General features: G+C 34.6%; 1 protein-coding gene across 2 annotated transcripts in view; it reads left to right on the top strand.

The window, feature by feature from the left end:
* The first annotated feature begins 1,096 nt into the window (after positions 1 to 1,096).
* The window catches only part of LOC149571200 (uncharacterized), a 30,778-nt gene continuing 17,403 nt past the window's right edge, over positions 1,097 to 14,471 (top strand). Inside the window, exons 1-4 of one of the 2 annotated variants that reach the window (XM_089812776.1) lie at positions 1,097 to 1,236; positions 1,313 to 1,431; positions 1,547 to 1,586; positions 2,907 to 2,987. In XM_089812776.1, the coding sequence (XP_089668902.1) occupies positions 1,375 to 1,431; positions 1,547 to 1,586; positions 2,907 to 2,987 (178 nt within the window). In that variant the 5' untranslated portion in view covers positions 1,097 to 1,236; positions 1,313 to 1,374. The other variant, XM_089812777.1, reaches the window with a different exon arrangement.

The raw sequence follows: 14,471 nt of genomic DNA on the forward strand, positions 1-14,471 counted from the left end.
CACTGGGTATCTTTCATGTTAGGAAAGATTCTAGGGAAGCTTAATAGCTTCATGGTAGGGTGGTAAAGCATTCTTGCAATATTCTTGCCCTTATGTTCTTAGACAGGTTCTGGAGTCTCTGTCAACAAGGTCATCATAATCGATACATCTTGGTATTTTAGGAACTGAATTATGGTTTCTTTTAGACTTGAGAATATATGTATATGTACCATTTTTGTTAAATTTAATGACAATTAATCAATTAATGTTGACTGGTCAATATTCAAATGACTTTGACTCTCTTTGATTTCTGCATTTTATGAAGATCATTGATGTGGCATTGGTTTTGTAGGTACAATCTTTAAAATGAACAAATTAGTGATCATCATCCAACAATGAGACTGGTAGTAAATGGAAATTAGATTTGACGTAATGCTGAGTAAGAAAAAACTAAAGATGGAACAATAAATCTGGTGGATCACTTTTTCTTTGCTATAAAAATGAAAATATTAAAGAATATCATTGCAAGATGAAAGCTAATTTCTTTGAGTAGACATAATGTTAGGTAACAAAAAAACTAAAGATATTATTCAACTAAAAACTGTTAATTTAATAAATTTTGACAAAAAATAATTAACCTTTAGTTAGAATAAATATACAATTTTGTAATTAATTTTTTTTCTTTGAAAAATCTTTATAATATTAAAAGTTTCAAGTCTTTATATATAAATTGTTAAGATTGAAGATAAATCATAGATTACCATAAAAATAGAGAATACCATAAGGGCAAGCAAAATATTAAGGTTACCAAAAAAAAGATATTGAAGGGAAACAATAAAGTTTAAAGGATATTATTAGAGATAGAAAGGTTAAAAATTGAAGGAAAAAAACAAGTCTAAAATAGAATATATATATATACCAATTAGAAAAATAAATCAAAGTAATCATAAATAATTTTTTACCAGAACCAATTTTTAAAATCTTACATATAGGCGTATCAGCTCAAATATTATATTAGGGTACAAATACAGAAATTTTAAATCAAACTCATTATCCTAAATTTCATTTAAAATAATTTAAAAGAAACATAAATTACTAAATTATAAAATTTGACCTGGAAATCACATAAATTAATGGAAATGTCTAAAACCATGCAAATTGCCAATTTTGCGTCGAGGCGCTAATTCCTAGCGAAGGAGAATATTAATCCTGACATTTTAATCAAACGAAGGCTGAAGTAACAGAAGGGAGCTGAAGGTTTGGCTTGTCATTCCGAAGTTTGATATTCTCTGATTTGTAATCAGTGCTTACACGCTAATATTATTTTTTCCAGATCTCTGTAAGAAAACTCCCGGGCGCATGATTCACTAAGATAAGAAGAAGCATTTGGCAAAGATGATGTCCAGCGGATACACCCACATCGACAATCAGAATGTTTCCGGATCTGTGCCGGTAAGACCTCTTTATGCAAATTTCCCCTATAAATCTTATTAGTTTTATTTTCGGTTTGTAAATCTTTGGTTGATATGACGATACTAGTGATCCCCATCTTTTCACCTTCTTCCAGGCTGTTTCAAGTCCGGATCATGTTCAGTTGAAGTTTCCAGGTTGGTTCATTAATCAATGGCACTGAATTATAGCATATTGGTATAGCGAAGAATGCATAATTTGAGATCCTTACCAGTTTTTATGGGAACCTTTATTTGTAAATCATGGGGAGGGCATCCTGACCAGATTTCTTTTAGCGTTTTGTGGTATTTGCTTGAAATATAAAAAGTTTATGATTTGGTACCCCTCAATTATTTTGGGTTGTTGTTTTCTTTAGATCACAGGGGAAGCTTTTATTTATTTATTTTTAAATTTCTTTAATTATTCTATTTTGCTAAATTTTTTAGTATTTATTTGCACTTGTCTATATGTAGTAACGAATAAATTTGTTGAGGTTATTGTTTTGCCTACATGATTTAGGAGCATTGAAATCATATGGAGGGCACATTTTTTCACTTTTTTGCGCTGATTGTTTTTTGCCTTGGTTAATTTACCTTATTGGGAATGCTTGGGTTAGATGCCACAAGCTAGGTGTACCCCTTTCTCATGCTACACCCTAAATTCGCTGTAATGTTTGTATTCATTTAAATACATAACATCTGTACAATTCGGATATGGTAGTTCATTGGATGTGGGACGTTTTTCCAATTAATCCAGGACTTACACCGTCAAATTAATCCAGGACTTACACCGTGGCTCCTTCCTTGTAGCACACCATATCTAAAATTGGATAACATTTGAACAAATTAGAAGTGCTAGTTTTATCTTGTTTAAGTGCTTAACATTTAACATTTCTACTAATCAGATGTGTAGTTTTATCTAATATAAATGCTTAATATTCAACATTTACACAAATTGGATTTGTTAGTTTTATTCAATTTAAATAACGTCTGTACAGGTTTTGCACAATTTAAATACTCAGCTTTGCCCAAATTGGATGTGTTATTTATCTGATTATAATAGTTCAACAACTGTATCTATTAGCATATAGTACAATTCCTTGTTATTTGAAGACAGGTTTTCACACGAAAGCTTCGATTATTTGCCACTTGAGCTTATTTTGTTTGATTCTTTGTGGTAGTTGTTTGCCATATATACAATACATGATCCAGTTTCCCTGGCATATATCTGGCTACTGGGTTTGTGTATGTATAAGGAGTACAATGTTTTTTTGTATTTTTCTCAGTATTTTGTCGTGTGTTTATAATTTGTTTTTAATTACTATTAATTGATATAACTTCTTGTGTGTTTTGTCTCTCTTTCATGACATGGTTGGCTAGAGAATTCATTATTTGTAATATAATTAGGGCAAGTTTGTTTGGTTGCTGTTTGGTCTTGGTTTTGTAGATACCTAAATGTTTGCATTTCATGTTTGGCAGAGAGCAATTTACAGACCTTCCCTCCTACTGAAACACAAGGCAAGATTACCGGAACATTCCGGCCCCCATCAGATGCTGATGGTATGTTCTCTCAAATGCTCTTTCTATCTTTGTGGGTTGTTTTAATAGATTATTGATTATTCTGATGAATATATTTTTAACACATTTTTATTTGAACATGACAAATGGATCATCACCTTTGCAAGACAGAAAAGTTTTCTTTCAGGGTTTGCTAATGTATATCAGCCCTTTTTGTTTTATGGTAACTGTCTTGCTAAATAACATTGTGTTTTTGTGCATTGGTTTCAAACGAAACCATTAATGGTCAAATAAATGTTTTGTTAGCTATTGATTTAAATGGAAATTCGTAGATCATCAGTATCCCCGAAGAAGTTAGCTGGTATTATTTATGTAGAACCATGATTGCAAATGAAATTATTGGAAAGAGGGATGGCAGTGGTCAGGGACTGTGGAAACTTGGGATAAGCTTTTAATGGAAATGGTATTTGAAACAGTGTCCGATGCAGTCAAAATTTTAGCAGAAAAACGATTTCCAAATGTTTTTTTGCAGCCATAAGTCATCAGAACATGCCAGGAAGGCTCCTTGGGCCTTTAGGAACTTGGAATGCCATTTAAAGTCACCAAGCTGTTGAAGCTAATTTGCTCACTGTATTTCAGTAGTTGTAAATATTGACGAACCTCCTTGTAGTTGCAAAAATTTATATAATCTTTTTACGTGCTAGAAACTGGAATTAAAGATCAAGCAAGCAAACAATCAAGGATTTCCATAAGTTGTATATAGATTAGTGCTAGTGTCTATGCAGCCATCAGAAACTTAAACTTTTACATAGAAGAGTTAAAAAAAAGAAACTAAAAAAAACGAAGTCCCTACTTGGCAGCATTCGAGAATCTGATGGCTTCATAGACGTTGCTGAGATTAGGGGCCATAGTGATAGGGTGCGCCATTTTACAATGGTAATTGCACGATATATTATAAAAACTAAAATGTAAATATATAGACAATTACATTGTTGACGTTTTCTAAAGAAAAAGTCGAACATTGAAGATTAAATTAGAAAATAATCTAATCTACCTGAAAAATACATTATTGATCATTGAATTATATATGCAAAAATTATTTTAACTCCCTCCCTTACTGGTCAATCTGTCAACTACAGCAAGTTGCCCTCTAAATTTTACAATCTTGTCCGGGCCTAGAGGCATGCTGAGGATATTTGCAGTTTGATTCTCAGTTGGAACATGCTACAGTTGTACTGATCCATCTTCTACTTGCTTGTGGATGTAATGACAGTGAAGTTCAATATGCTTGGTTTGGTTATGGAAGACTAGATTTTTGGCAGGTTAGAGCAACCCCCTGATTGTCATAAAATAGAGGTGAAGGACCTACTTGATGGAATTCTTAAAACCGGAACAATGGAAGAAATAAAATGAATAGTGAATTAACAATGACCTTTTAAATAGAGTTTTCTGACGCTAACGATAATGTAGTCTAAAAAATGGACTTAACTGAGAAAAACTAAAAAGAAAGCCTAAATGACCATCAACTAAGGTTTTAGAAGAACGGGCTAAATATATCAAGAATCTAAGATACTGAAAATAATCTAATACCTTCCCTTAATGGTCATTCTATGAACTACCTTGCAGAAGACAATACACGTCTTGTAGTTAGAATTTTTTCACAACATTTTGCTGTTACTGAGACCCTACTTGGATCTACAGAATTCCATTGACCAAGAGTAGTCTAGAAAAAAATGAGAAGCTGGTCTCCCTCATCAAAATGGTTTGCAACAAGAGAGTAGAGCCTACCACTGACTCGTCCACTAAACCTCCCAAAATCTGCAAAATCTCTGACCAGTTATCATTACAAAAACACCCAACTTGATGTTGGATGGTTGAACTATCCATCCTGGAAACAAAGATTCACACTGAGATCAACTATAGAACCCTCCAAACTATTTCAGATGAGCAGAATGCCCCAAAATTGACTACAAAATATGATGATTTGAAGAGTACAAAGTATCATTCTTTTTGTAGAAAAAATGGAAAAAATCTTGAAATAACATCCCATCTGAACTTTGCATATTACAGAAATCAGAAACAATTTTTGAGGTGAAAATTGACCAAAACCAATCACGATTTCTGAAGTGAAAAATTGATCAAAACCAATCAGAAGCAGAAACATGAATCAGAAAATATGAAACTCCATTTTGGAGAAAAAAATGGTAAAACACAACATAATTTTTAAAGGAGAAATTATGAAAACCTGCTAGATTATTTTTTTGAGGAAAACTTATTAAAATCCTCTCATAATATGAGCTGATTAGAATGCAGAGGAGACAACCTCATCATCTTAAGACGGAATGGCCAAGGCCTTTTGTTGAGAACCTTCATGTGAAGATTGCTTGTGGCTGCCAAGCATTTCCTGCAATCTTTCTTCATGTGACCCAACTTGTGATAGTAAATGCACTAGCACTCTTCTTCTTTGAAGATGCCGGAGGTTCGCTTGAGCCTTTCTGCAGGGTGAACTGAGGTGTACTTGTGTTTTTGTCTGAGGCGTGCACTGGAAACAACACATGTTTAGAAGAGGAGGAACTTACATGACCTAAATGTTGCTTCCGTTTATCCCGCTGGAAAGGCTTGTTGCAGAGATCAGAGAATAGAAATGATTTTGAGCATCTCTATGAAATGCTCGTAGGGTCCTTGATTTTCAGCAAATGTTCTCGGAGAGATGTTTGCTCTTTCATCATGATAGAAAACAACATATTCTTTAGAAAGAAAGCACAATTCTTGTCAGATGTCTCATAAAGATTTCTCAAGATATCCTAGATTTCTTTAGCTGTTTTAGTAGAAGGCAGTTGAGGGAACTGATCATCTATTAATGAAGGTTTGATCAACATGACAGCTTCCTGATTATGTTAATCCAATTAATCTTGATCTGTCTAAGCTGGAGTAGAATGTGTCTCCGCACATAAAACAATCTAATCAAGACAATGATAAATAAAAATAATTATCACGCACTGCTTCTTGGTGTTGTAGTTATGACCATTAAACTGTTGATTCCCTTCGAACATAATGTTGGTCAAAAATCCCACCACTGAGATAGAGTTTGCTAGTCAACCTTGTGATGAAACAACAATTGAGGCAGACTAAACATGCTGGAAACAACGAAATCTGGATAAGAAAATAGACTGGATGAAGCTACAAAAAATTGTCAGAAAAAATCTTTCTATTTTTTTTGAAATATAAAAAAACCCTAATTAGGTTTAGAATAAAAAGCCCAGAAATTGAAAACCCGAAAAAAAGGATTAGCGTTTGACTGGAAAACATAATTTTCAAAAAAATAATTCAGAAAAAAATAGGATATAAAATCCTTGACTACAGACTTTGTGGGTGACATTTTTGGGAGGCCGCAATTTTAGCAGCTATGCAAAATAAAAAAGACCACTGACCAAGAACTTGACTGCTGGGAAAAATGTGGACCTGAGGTGCCTGTGTGGTATGACATTTGTAGACATACTAGACAAGAAAACAATTTGCCAAAAAACAACCCTGCTAATTACCCATCGATAACAAGAGAAATCACAGCCAGTAATTTCGGCAGCAATAAATATGAATTTGCATTAAAAACACTAATCAGGTTTTGTTGCAGACTGCTTAAATGGAGAAATACTAATTTATTTTTCTTAACATGTTTGAAAACACGAATTACAAAAAAAAATCTCATTAAATTCTGCTCTGGATACTATGAAATTTAAAACCAGAGAGTAGAAGTACCAAGATTGGCATTTTGTACAATAGAAGCAAAAATCCTAGACTCATTGATTTCACAAACTCAGGTTGGGCAGCTTCCATTGATGACCAAGAGTCTACATTTGGGCACGTCTTCAATTGGGGAACAGGTGCAGTCGCTTGGACTAGCAAGACATATCAGGTGGTAGCTCTTTTCGTGACTGAAATAAAATATCGGGGAACTGTTAAAGCAACTTGTCTAAAGCATTCTAAATGTCTTTGATTTTTGTTTAAGAAATTACACCCACATTTTGCAACTAAAATCATCAATTAATAACAGAAAATATGTGGCCACAATAATTGAAGGAGTCTATATTGGTCAGCATGAACTAATTGTTATACCTTGGAAGCTCGCCAATTATCATCATGCAAAAATGGAGTCAATTGTTGCTTTTCAACATGACAAGCTCCACAAATTCCACGATTCTAAGTTTTAACGTTGGGTAAAGCATTAACTAGTTCTTCCTAAACTAGTTGAGAGAGAGAATATTTTCAAATGCCCATATTGCTTATGTGAGAACTTTCTGATGGAAGAACTTTTGGCTGCCATGGCATGCTCCTGAGAATCACTAGCGTTAACAATTCTATAAAGACCACAATTCTTAATGAACACTAAAACTATAGTGGGAGTCTCTCAATCAACAATATTGCATTTGTGCAAACTGAATACCGCATCTGAGGAGAGTGTTTCTAATTTGACAAATAGGGAGAAGGTTGAGCTCCATGCCTAGAAGCTAGTATACATTGAGGAAAATTAAGTCCTCCTTACAGATTGAATCTGCAGGTTACCTTTTACGATAATTGTATACTCTTCTCCTCCAAAAATAACTGAATCAATGAATGCTGTGTTGTTAATGAACCTATCTCGACCAGTGAAGTGTTGAGAAGCACCCGAGTCACTGTACCAGGCAGAGATTTGATGTCATCTGCCGAATGTTTGGTCATGAAGGCGTAGAAGGTAGATTGTTTTTGTTTAGTGTGCTTAATATGCTCTACTACACTGGCCTTTTGCTGAGACCCTCCTTGCTTCTTTCGTTCAAAAGCCAAGAGTTGCCAACAATCTTTTTTCATGTGACCATGCTTGTGACAATAATTGCATTGAATGTTTTTCTGTCTTGGAGTAATCCTCAGATTTACCTGAGTCTTTTTGTTGAGAGAACTGTCTGTTCCCTTTGTCCTGAGTAGAGAAGTTTGTTGTGAAGGCCAGTAACGTGAAGGATGAATGAGCACTGCTACTGAACTGCTATCTCCATAGATATTGCTGCAAAAGCTTGGTGCAAAGATTTGGAGACTTTGGTAATGTGGAGTGTCTTAATGAAGTTCTCATAAGACTTTGGTAAACTTTTGAAAATGATTACTATGTCTTCTTAATTGTTCAACCAATTGCTTCCAACTAATCATGGATGTCCTTGATTGTTGTGAGATGCTCCTATAGGGACATTCTCTGATCCATTATGAACAAGAAAAGCAAGTTCTTTAGAAAGAACACATGACTCTTGTTGGATGTTTCATGTAGGCCCCTCACATATTCCCATATTTCAGCAACTGTCTCGCTTGAGTACCTGAGGCATGTGATTGTTGGTTACCAAAAATTAACGAGCATCATCACTTCTCGATTCTGCTCAGCAAATTTATCTTGATCTTGACCAGCAGTGGTTAGACTTGCTCAGAGCAATCTGGTCAAGGCAATCATATCCAAACATTTTCATTATCCACTGCTTCCAGGTGTTGTAGGTGCGGTCATTGAACTTTTGACTGCACATTATGTTGGTCAGAGAAGCCATCTTGTATGCTTTTTGAGGCACAAAGAATTAGATAAATAGGAGAGGCTTAAACCTTGATTGCACAAAACCCAAGGAACAGAGCCCAATGCACAGAATATAGAGGTAGGTTTTGAAGCACAAGTTCAAAGCCAACAATATACATACTGAAAACCCAGAAATATTTTTGCAGATCCCAGGACACAGAAATATTAGCAGCAAAATCCAGGCTGTGATTGAGACAGTATCAGAGATTGCAATTGTTTAAAAAATGTTGCCCGCAGAAAAAAACTTTCAAACACAACAAAATTATTCAAATTAAAATCATCATTCATTAATAGCTCAACTCTAATATGAATGCCGTGAAAAATGTTTTCAAAGTTTCAAACACCTAGAAAACCTGAGCAGATTTTCTGAAATCCGCCTGAACAAATAAAAACAACACTGAAATATAGGCCACCACGAGCCCTAAATGGCATGAAACATCACAATCTTTTTGCAACTATTGTGCGAGATGAAAAACTAGATTCAGGTTGTAGGAGAACAAAGGTAGAAACCCTCATGCAGAAGTAGAAAATAGGCCCACTGATCATGCGGAAGAATACATAAAATATGGTGCAATTTTTATATATGCCTCAGCGGTTGGAATAGTAAAGAACAAATGCGATTTAAAAGAAAATGTGGCACATAACAATAATACCCGTGGTTTTTTATTTTCTGAACTAAGAAACCCCAAAAATCGTGGCGCCTAATAGAAAACAAGCGGCTTAGACACATTCATTTTCCTCAGACTAGAAATCTTCCCCCACGATTTGGAGGGAAAAAAATTTGCAAAATCTGCAGTCCCACAATACTGGTAGAGAAAAATGACCCTACAACAATTTTGTGAAGCTTGCAAGAAATGTCTGAAAGAGTCAAAAGAACTTTACTGGCTGTTTGAAATTTTTCACTAAATACATTCTATCAATTCTTTTGGAATGGCAAAATTTCTGAATTTTTTTTTCTTTCCAGCTCTGAAACCATATTGCAATGGTAATTGCACATTTTATTGAAAGAATGAAATGTACTTATATAGGCAAGTGCATTGTTGATGTTTCCTTAAGAAACAATTGACGACTGAAGACTGAATTAGAAACAAATGTAATCATACCCAAAAATGCATTATTCACCATCAAATTATATATTTAAATCTTAGTTACCAATTTGTGAAATGATTCTGATTCGGGCATGTGAATTGGATCTGTGGGTTCATGATTTTTTTCCCCAATTATGATTAGTAGAGGTTTCATGTGTGCGTATATATATATACACTAAAAAATAAGAGAAATTTACATAATTCTAAAACTATATCATTTCATAGTAGGAATCTATGATTTTAAATCATTTTATAGCATGAATCTATTAATCAAAGTCAATATGACTATAAAGAAAATTAGAACACTAAGATAAAAATTATTTTTCTTATTTTTTTTTACTGGATGAATCCGGACGAATCCTGGCACAAATCCAGATCTGGATCGGATCCGAATCCAGATTTGGCCTCCAGGGTACACATCCGGTAACTAAGATTTAAATATTATTCTAATACACTACTCTATATTAGGATCTAAAAATGAGACGGAAACATAAAATATGGACATATTTGGGTTTGATTTTGAGAAGGCTGTAGTTCCAACCAAGGAGCAACATATAATCTAATTGCATTGATAAGTGTAAGGCAAAGTATGAAAAATAGCAAGACAGCAATACTGCTTTTTTAATCACAATATCAAAGCTGTTGCCTATCCAGTTTTAAGAAATATGAAGAGTAGAATCAGGGAATATAATGTCTGAGCTCTCAATTCCCATATGAACAAATATAATATGAATGAATTGCAAACAATTTAAAATCCTGATGGGAAAATAACATGAGACTTGGAGACAAGCCTAGTTTTGTCAAAACATTTGACTGAGAATAAATCGAGATGTTTAGGCATTAGCTCAGCAGATTGCCCTTGAGATGCATGGCAGAAGAGAGAAGCATCTCTAATATTCACTATTTGTGGAACATTGTGATAATGAACCCCAGCAAGCTTGGCCTGGGATAATGAATTGGATGCTTTACTAACTTCAGAACACCTTGTTTATCGCAAAAGGGACTTTTCACAAAGATACCCATGTGTCAAACTCTCAGATCTACCCTTTTTCACATTACTTTACTCAAAATTTGCAAGTTTAAAACCAAGCTATATGTTGAGTCTGATTTAGAGGTAGCAGAATTTTCAAGATGAAGAGAAAGGTTCAAGACAAGACATCAAGGCTATTCAAGTTGAGATCAAGTGAAATTCAAGCTCGAGATCAAGAAAAGGATTCAACTGCATGAAGATCAAGTTGGAATTCAAGATTGAGATTAGAGGGACAACTCTAATCACTTGAAGGCATTTTCATATACAATCAAGCTCAATCTAGATAAGATGCAAGTTCAAGATGCAAATTCAAGCTCAACCATGAGGAAGGTTTCCAAATAATGGAGGAGATTGTAAGATCAAACAATTTGAAAATGCCATCACATCCATCCTCGAGAGATTGAGGTTTTGGAAGAGTTAATATAAGTTGGAAGGTTGGACAATGTTGAGTATCAAGAGATGCTTTCTCTTCATCAAGAAGTTTGATCAAATTAACAAGATAATGATGATGCGGTGGCAATTTGTTTGTCATATCCAATCAGAAAATTCCAATTCAAGACAGTCAATCAAATCATGCCAAGTGTCCTATCTTCCCGCTGATTGTTAAAATCATTATAATTTTCTTATTGGTTCACAATGTGACACCCTTATGTAATGGGTTGTAAATTTGGAAACCCTAATTAGGGCTGTGGGGTTACATCAGCCCTTTATCTTAAATCAATCTGAGCCCTTAATTGTATTTGAGCAACAATAAATGTCCAAGGCCTTCTCATTTGTAAGGGGTAGAAGGTTACAAAGTTAGACAGTGGTGTAGTTAGAAACTAGAGAGCTAGAAGTAGATTAGAGTAGGCTAGCTAAGGGAGAGACTTGATCAGATTGTTGCTATGTTACCATTGAAGTAATGGATAATTGATTGTTGGTTCTTAATGGTGAATTACTTAATATTGCTTTGAGGTGTTGCATGGTTTCTTCAATTTTCACTTGGATTTGATTTCTTTTGATGTTGAACAAATTTTGTTAGATGAAAGTTATTGTGGATGTTTGCTTGCTCGTCTTGAACAAATCCAAGCCACTAGTCTTTTATTGATGGTAATAGTGCCTTGTGTGGTAAGCCAATGATTGGAATCACTTAACTGCAATTGATATTAAATCTTTAGTTTGCATCTTTTTGATGGGATTGAAGAGGAGATGTCAGTGTGAAAACCATTTGAGTGAAACCACTGATTAAGTTTCATCTAGTAGAGTCCAAATGTATCCATGATTCCTTGCATGCATAATTAAGAGTAGCAGCAAAAGTAAGTTCAAGTTTAAGTTGAAGTGGAAATTTGAATACCAAAGCTACATTGTCGTTGCACATTGTGAAGCTAAATCTTTTGGAGTGCAAGCAGATGATATCCATAGAAAGAATACTGTAAGTCCCCAAAGTCATTATCAGCAAATCACATTATTTCACTGGGCAAGTATCCACAGTTAATGGAACCTTGAAGTCATTTAATGATCTTACATTGCAAGCTTAGCATGGGAGACAACCTTATATCAAGAGAGGATTTGGTAATTGATGTTTCATTTGGAAACACTGGGTATTTGATTCCGCATGTTGTAGTGGAATACAACTCACATCGACACCTACCATACAGTTTCAGCAGCCACGAGACAGATTAATGACATTCCAGTCTTTCAGCAATTTGAACTCTTTTCGAATTTTCGAAGAATTTATGCACAACAATTTAGAGAATTGCTTACGCTCGTATTTATTATTGCATCGGTAGTTATATTGGTGAATTTGATTTACATTATATAGATTAGCTTTTAGAGATAATGAATGTTGTGTTGTACACCTTGCAAGCCTTGTGTAAATATTTTAATGTTATAATGTGTTGAAAGTTTTTGGCCCTTATGGAATGATGTGCCGCATTTCGAGGAATCAATGCTATTCCTTATATGATACAACTTACAACTTGGTACACAGACATGACAAAAAGCATGGTGATGGAAGTTACAATAGGGCACATAAGAGAGTCTATGACTAAGGAGTTACTCGAAAGGAAGGTTCTTGGAAGTTGAATATTCTCAAATTGAGCATCCATCTTGATGATTTCAGGCAGATGGATTTGTTGCTCCTTATATATTTGTTAGGTGTTGGCTTTGGCTGAGATAGAGAAGATTTTGGTTAGGAAGATGTTTCTAGAATTCTGAAGAGCTTTTAGGGTATTGTTGTGAGGTTTTCACACATCGCCCCAAAATCTTGGGGACCCCCTTTTTAATCGCCTTTAGGGCCAGTGGAGAAGGTTAGATGTATTTTTCACCCGGTTTCAACTTGATTTTCCAGAGCTATCAGTTCTATCCTTAGGCCGAATAAGTTCAAAATTGATTTCAACTTGGCAGGATAAGATTGTGAATTTTGTACTTAGACGATTTCTTTTGAAAATTTGGATTTAATTGTAAATTTGAATGATTTTCAAATAAGGAAATTTTTCGTTAGACTTAGGTTCTTGGAAAATCTTATTTTTTTTGGTGAAATAGAATTTAATTTTGTAAGATGAAGTTAAATTGCAAAATCGATTTTTACTCTAGAGGCAATTTTATTTTTTGTCATAAAATTTTAATTATTTAGCAAAATCGATTTAGAGGAAAATTGCAAAAATTTGCTTTAATAGATTAAATTTGCCTTGAAAGCTTTTGGTATTTAATGAAATTGGTAAATTAATATTAAGAAATGGCTTTTGGTTAGCCAAAATTCAACTTCAAGGATGTATTAATTAGCAAACCCTCATTAAATAGAAATTTTTAGCATCCCCAAGGCACCATTCAATTTCGTTTTGCAATTTGTGGTTAATTAGCAAATTAAAGGTGCAGTTTTCATTTTAGAAAATTAAAATTTTGGCAAAGTATTTAAAGTGGGCCACTAACTTAGCTTTAATTTTGGTTTTTTTTCCTCTATAGGACCAAGTCGGCTAGCCTGGGAGGAAGGTGAAAGCTGCTATAAAGGGAGTCCCCTCCCATTTCATTTTCATCAATTCATTTGCTCCTCATGCTTGGGCGAATTTGAAGCAAGGGCAGATTTCCAGACTTGGGCGAAATTGGTGGAAGGTAGTTTTTTGGCGATTTTTGGGCAATTTCTCCATTGCCATTGTTGGGTGATTTGTCTAAGGGCCAGATTTTTTGCGTTTTTGGGGATTTTTGCTCCACTTTGTGGGCTGCGATTTGTGCCCTAGGTGGCAGATTTTACAGATTTTGCTCCTTCTTTGCTTGGGCGAATTTTGTGGAAGGGCAGATTTTTTTCATGCTTGGGCGAATTTTGTGGGAGCCGAATTTTGTGGGGGCCGAAATTTGTGGAAGACAAAATTCTGATTTTCTAGAGGGGCTGCAATTTTTATATCAGATTTGGGCAATTTTGTTGGGAGAAGAGATACATATGAAAGTTTGATTTTTGCATAGAAGGCAAGTGTTGGATAAGCTTAGAGGCTTTGTTTTCTAATTTGCAAAGGGATTTGTAATTCTTTGATGTCATATCCCGGGTTCCGAAAAGTTGCTGTAAGATTATTAGTTAAGGTGAAAGTCATCATCTAGAGTTGCAAGGAGTGCTTAAGCTGACATCCATTCTTTCGCTCTTTTCTAAGAATTGCACTACTTGGTTCTTCTTGCCTTTTGGTCCACCACTCTACCATCCCGTAATAGGGAGACGAGCATGGAGGATGATAGTGCAAGTAAGAATCCCAAGCGGGCAAACGCTAAGAAAGACAAAGGATATGATGCCCAAAACTTCCTTCTTCTCGAAAATGAAGAAAATAACCGATACTAATATCGCTACAGTGGACATGATACGGATG

The sequence above is a fragment of the Cupressus sempervirens genome, chromosome 2 (assembly GCF_028749045.1).
Source record: "Cupressus sempervirens isolate cs-2001-9-10 chromosome 2, ASM2874904v1, whole genome shotgun sequence".
In the NCBI taxonomy this organism is placed as follows: domain Eukaryota; kingdom Viridiplantae; phylum Streptophyta; class Pinopsida; order Cupressales; family Cupressaceae; genus Cupressus; species Cupressus sempervirens.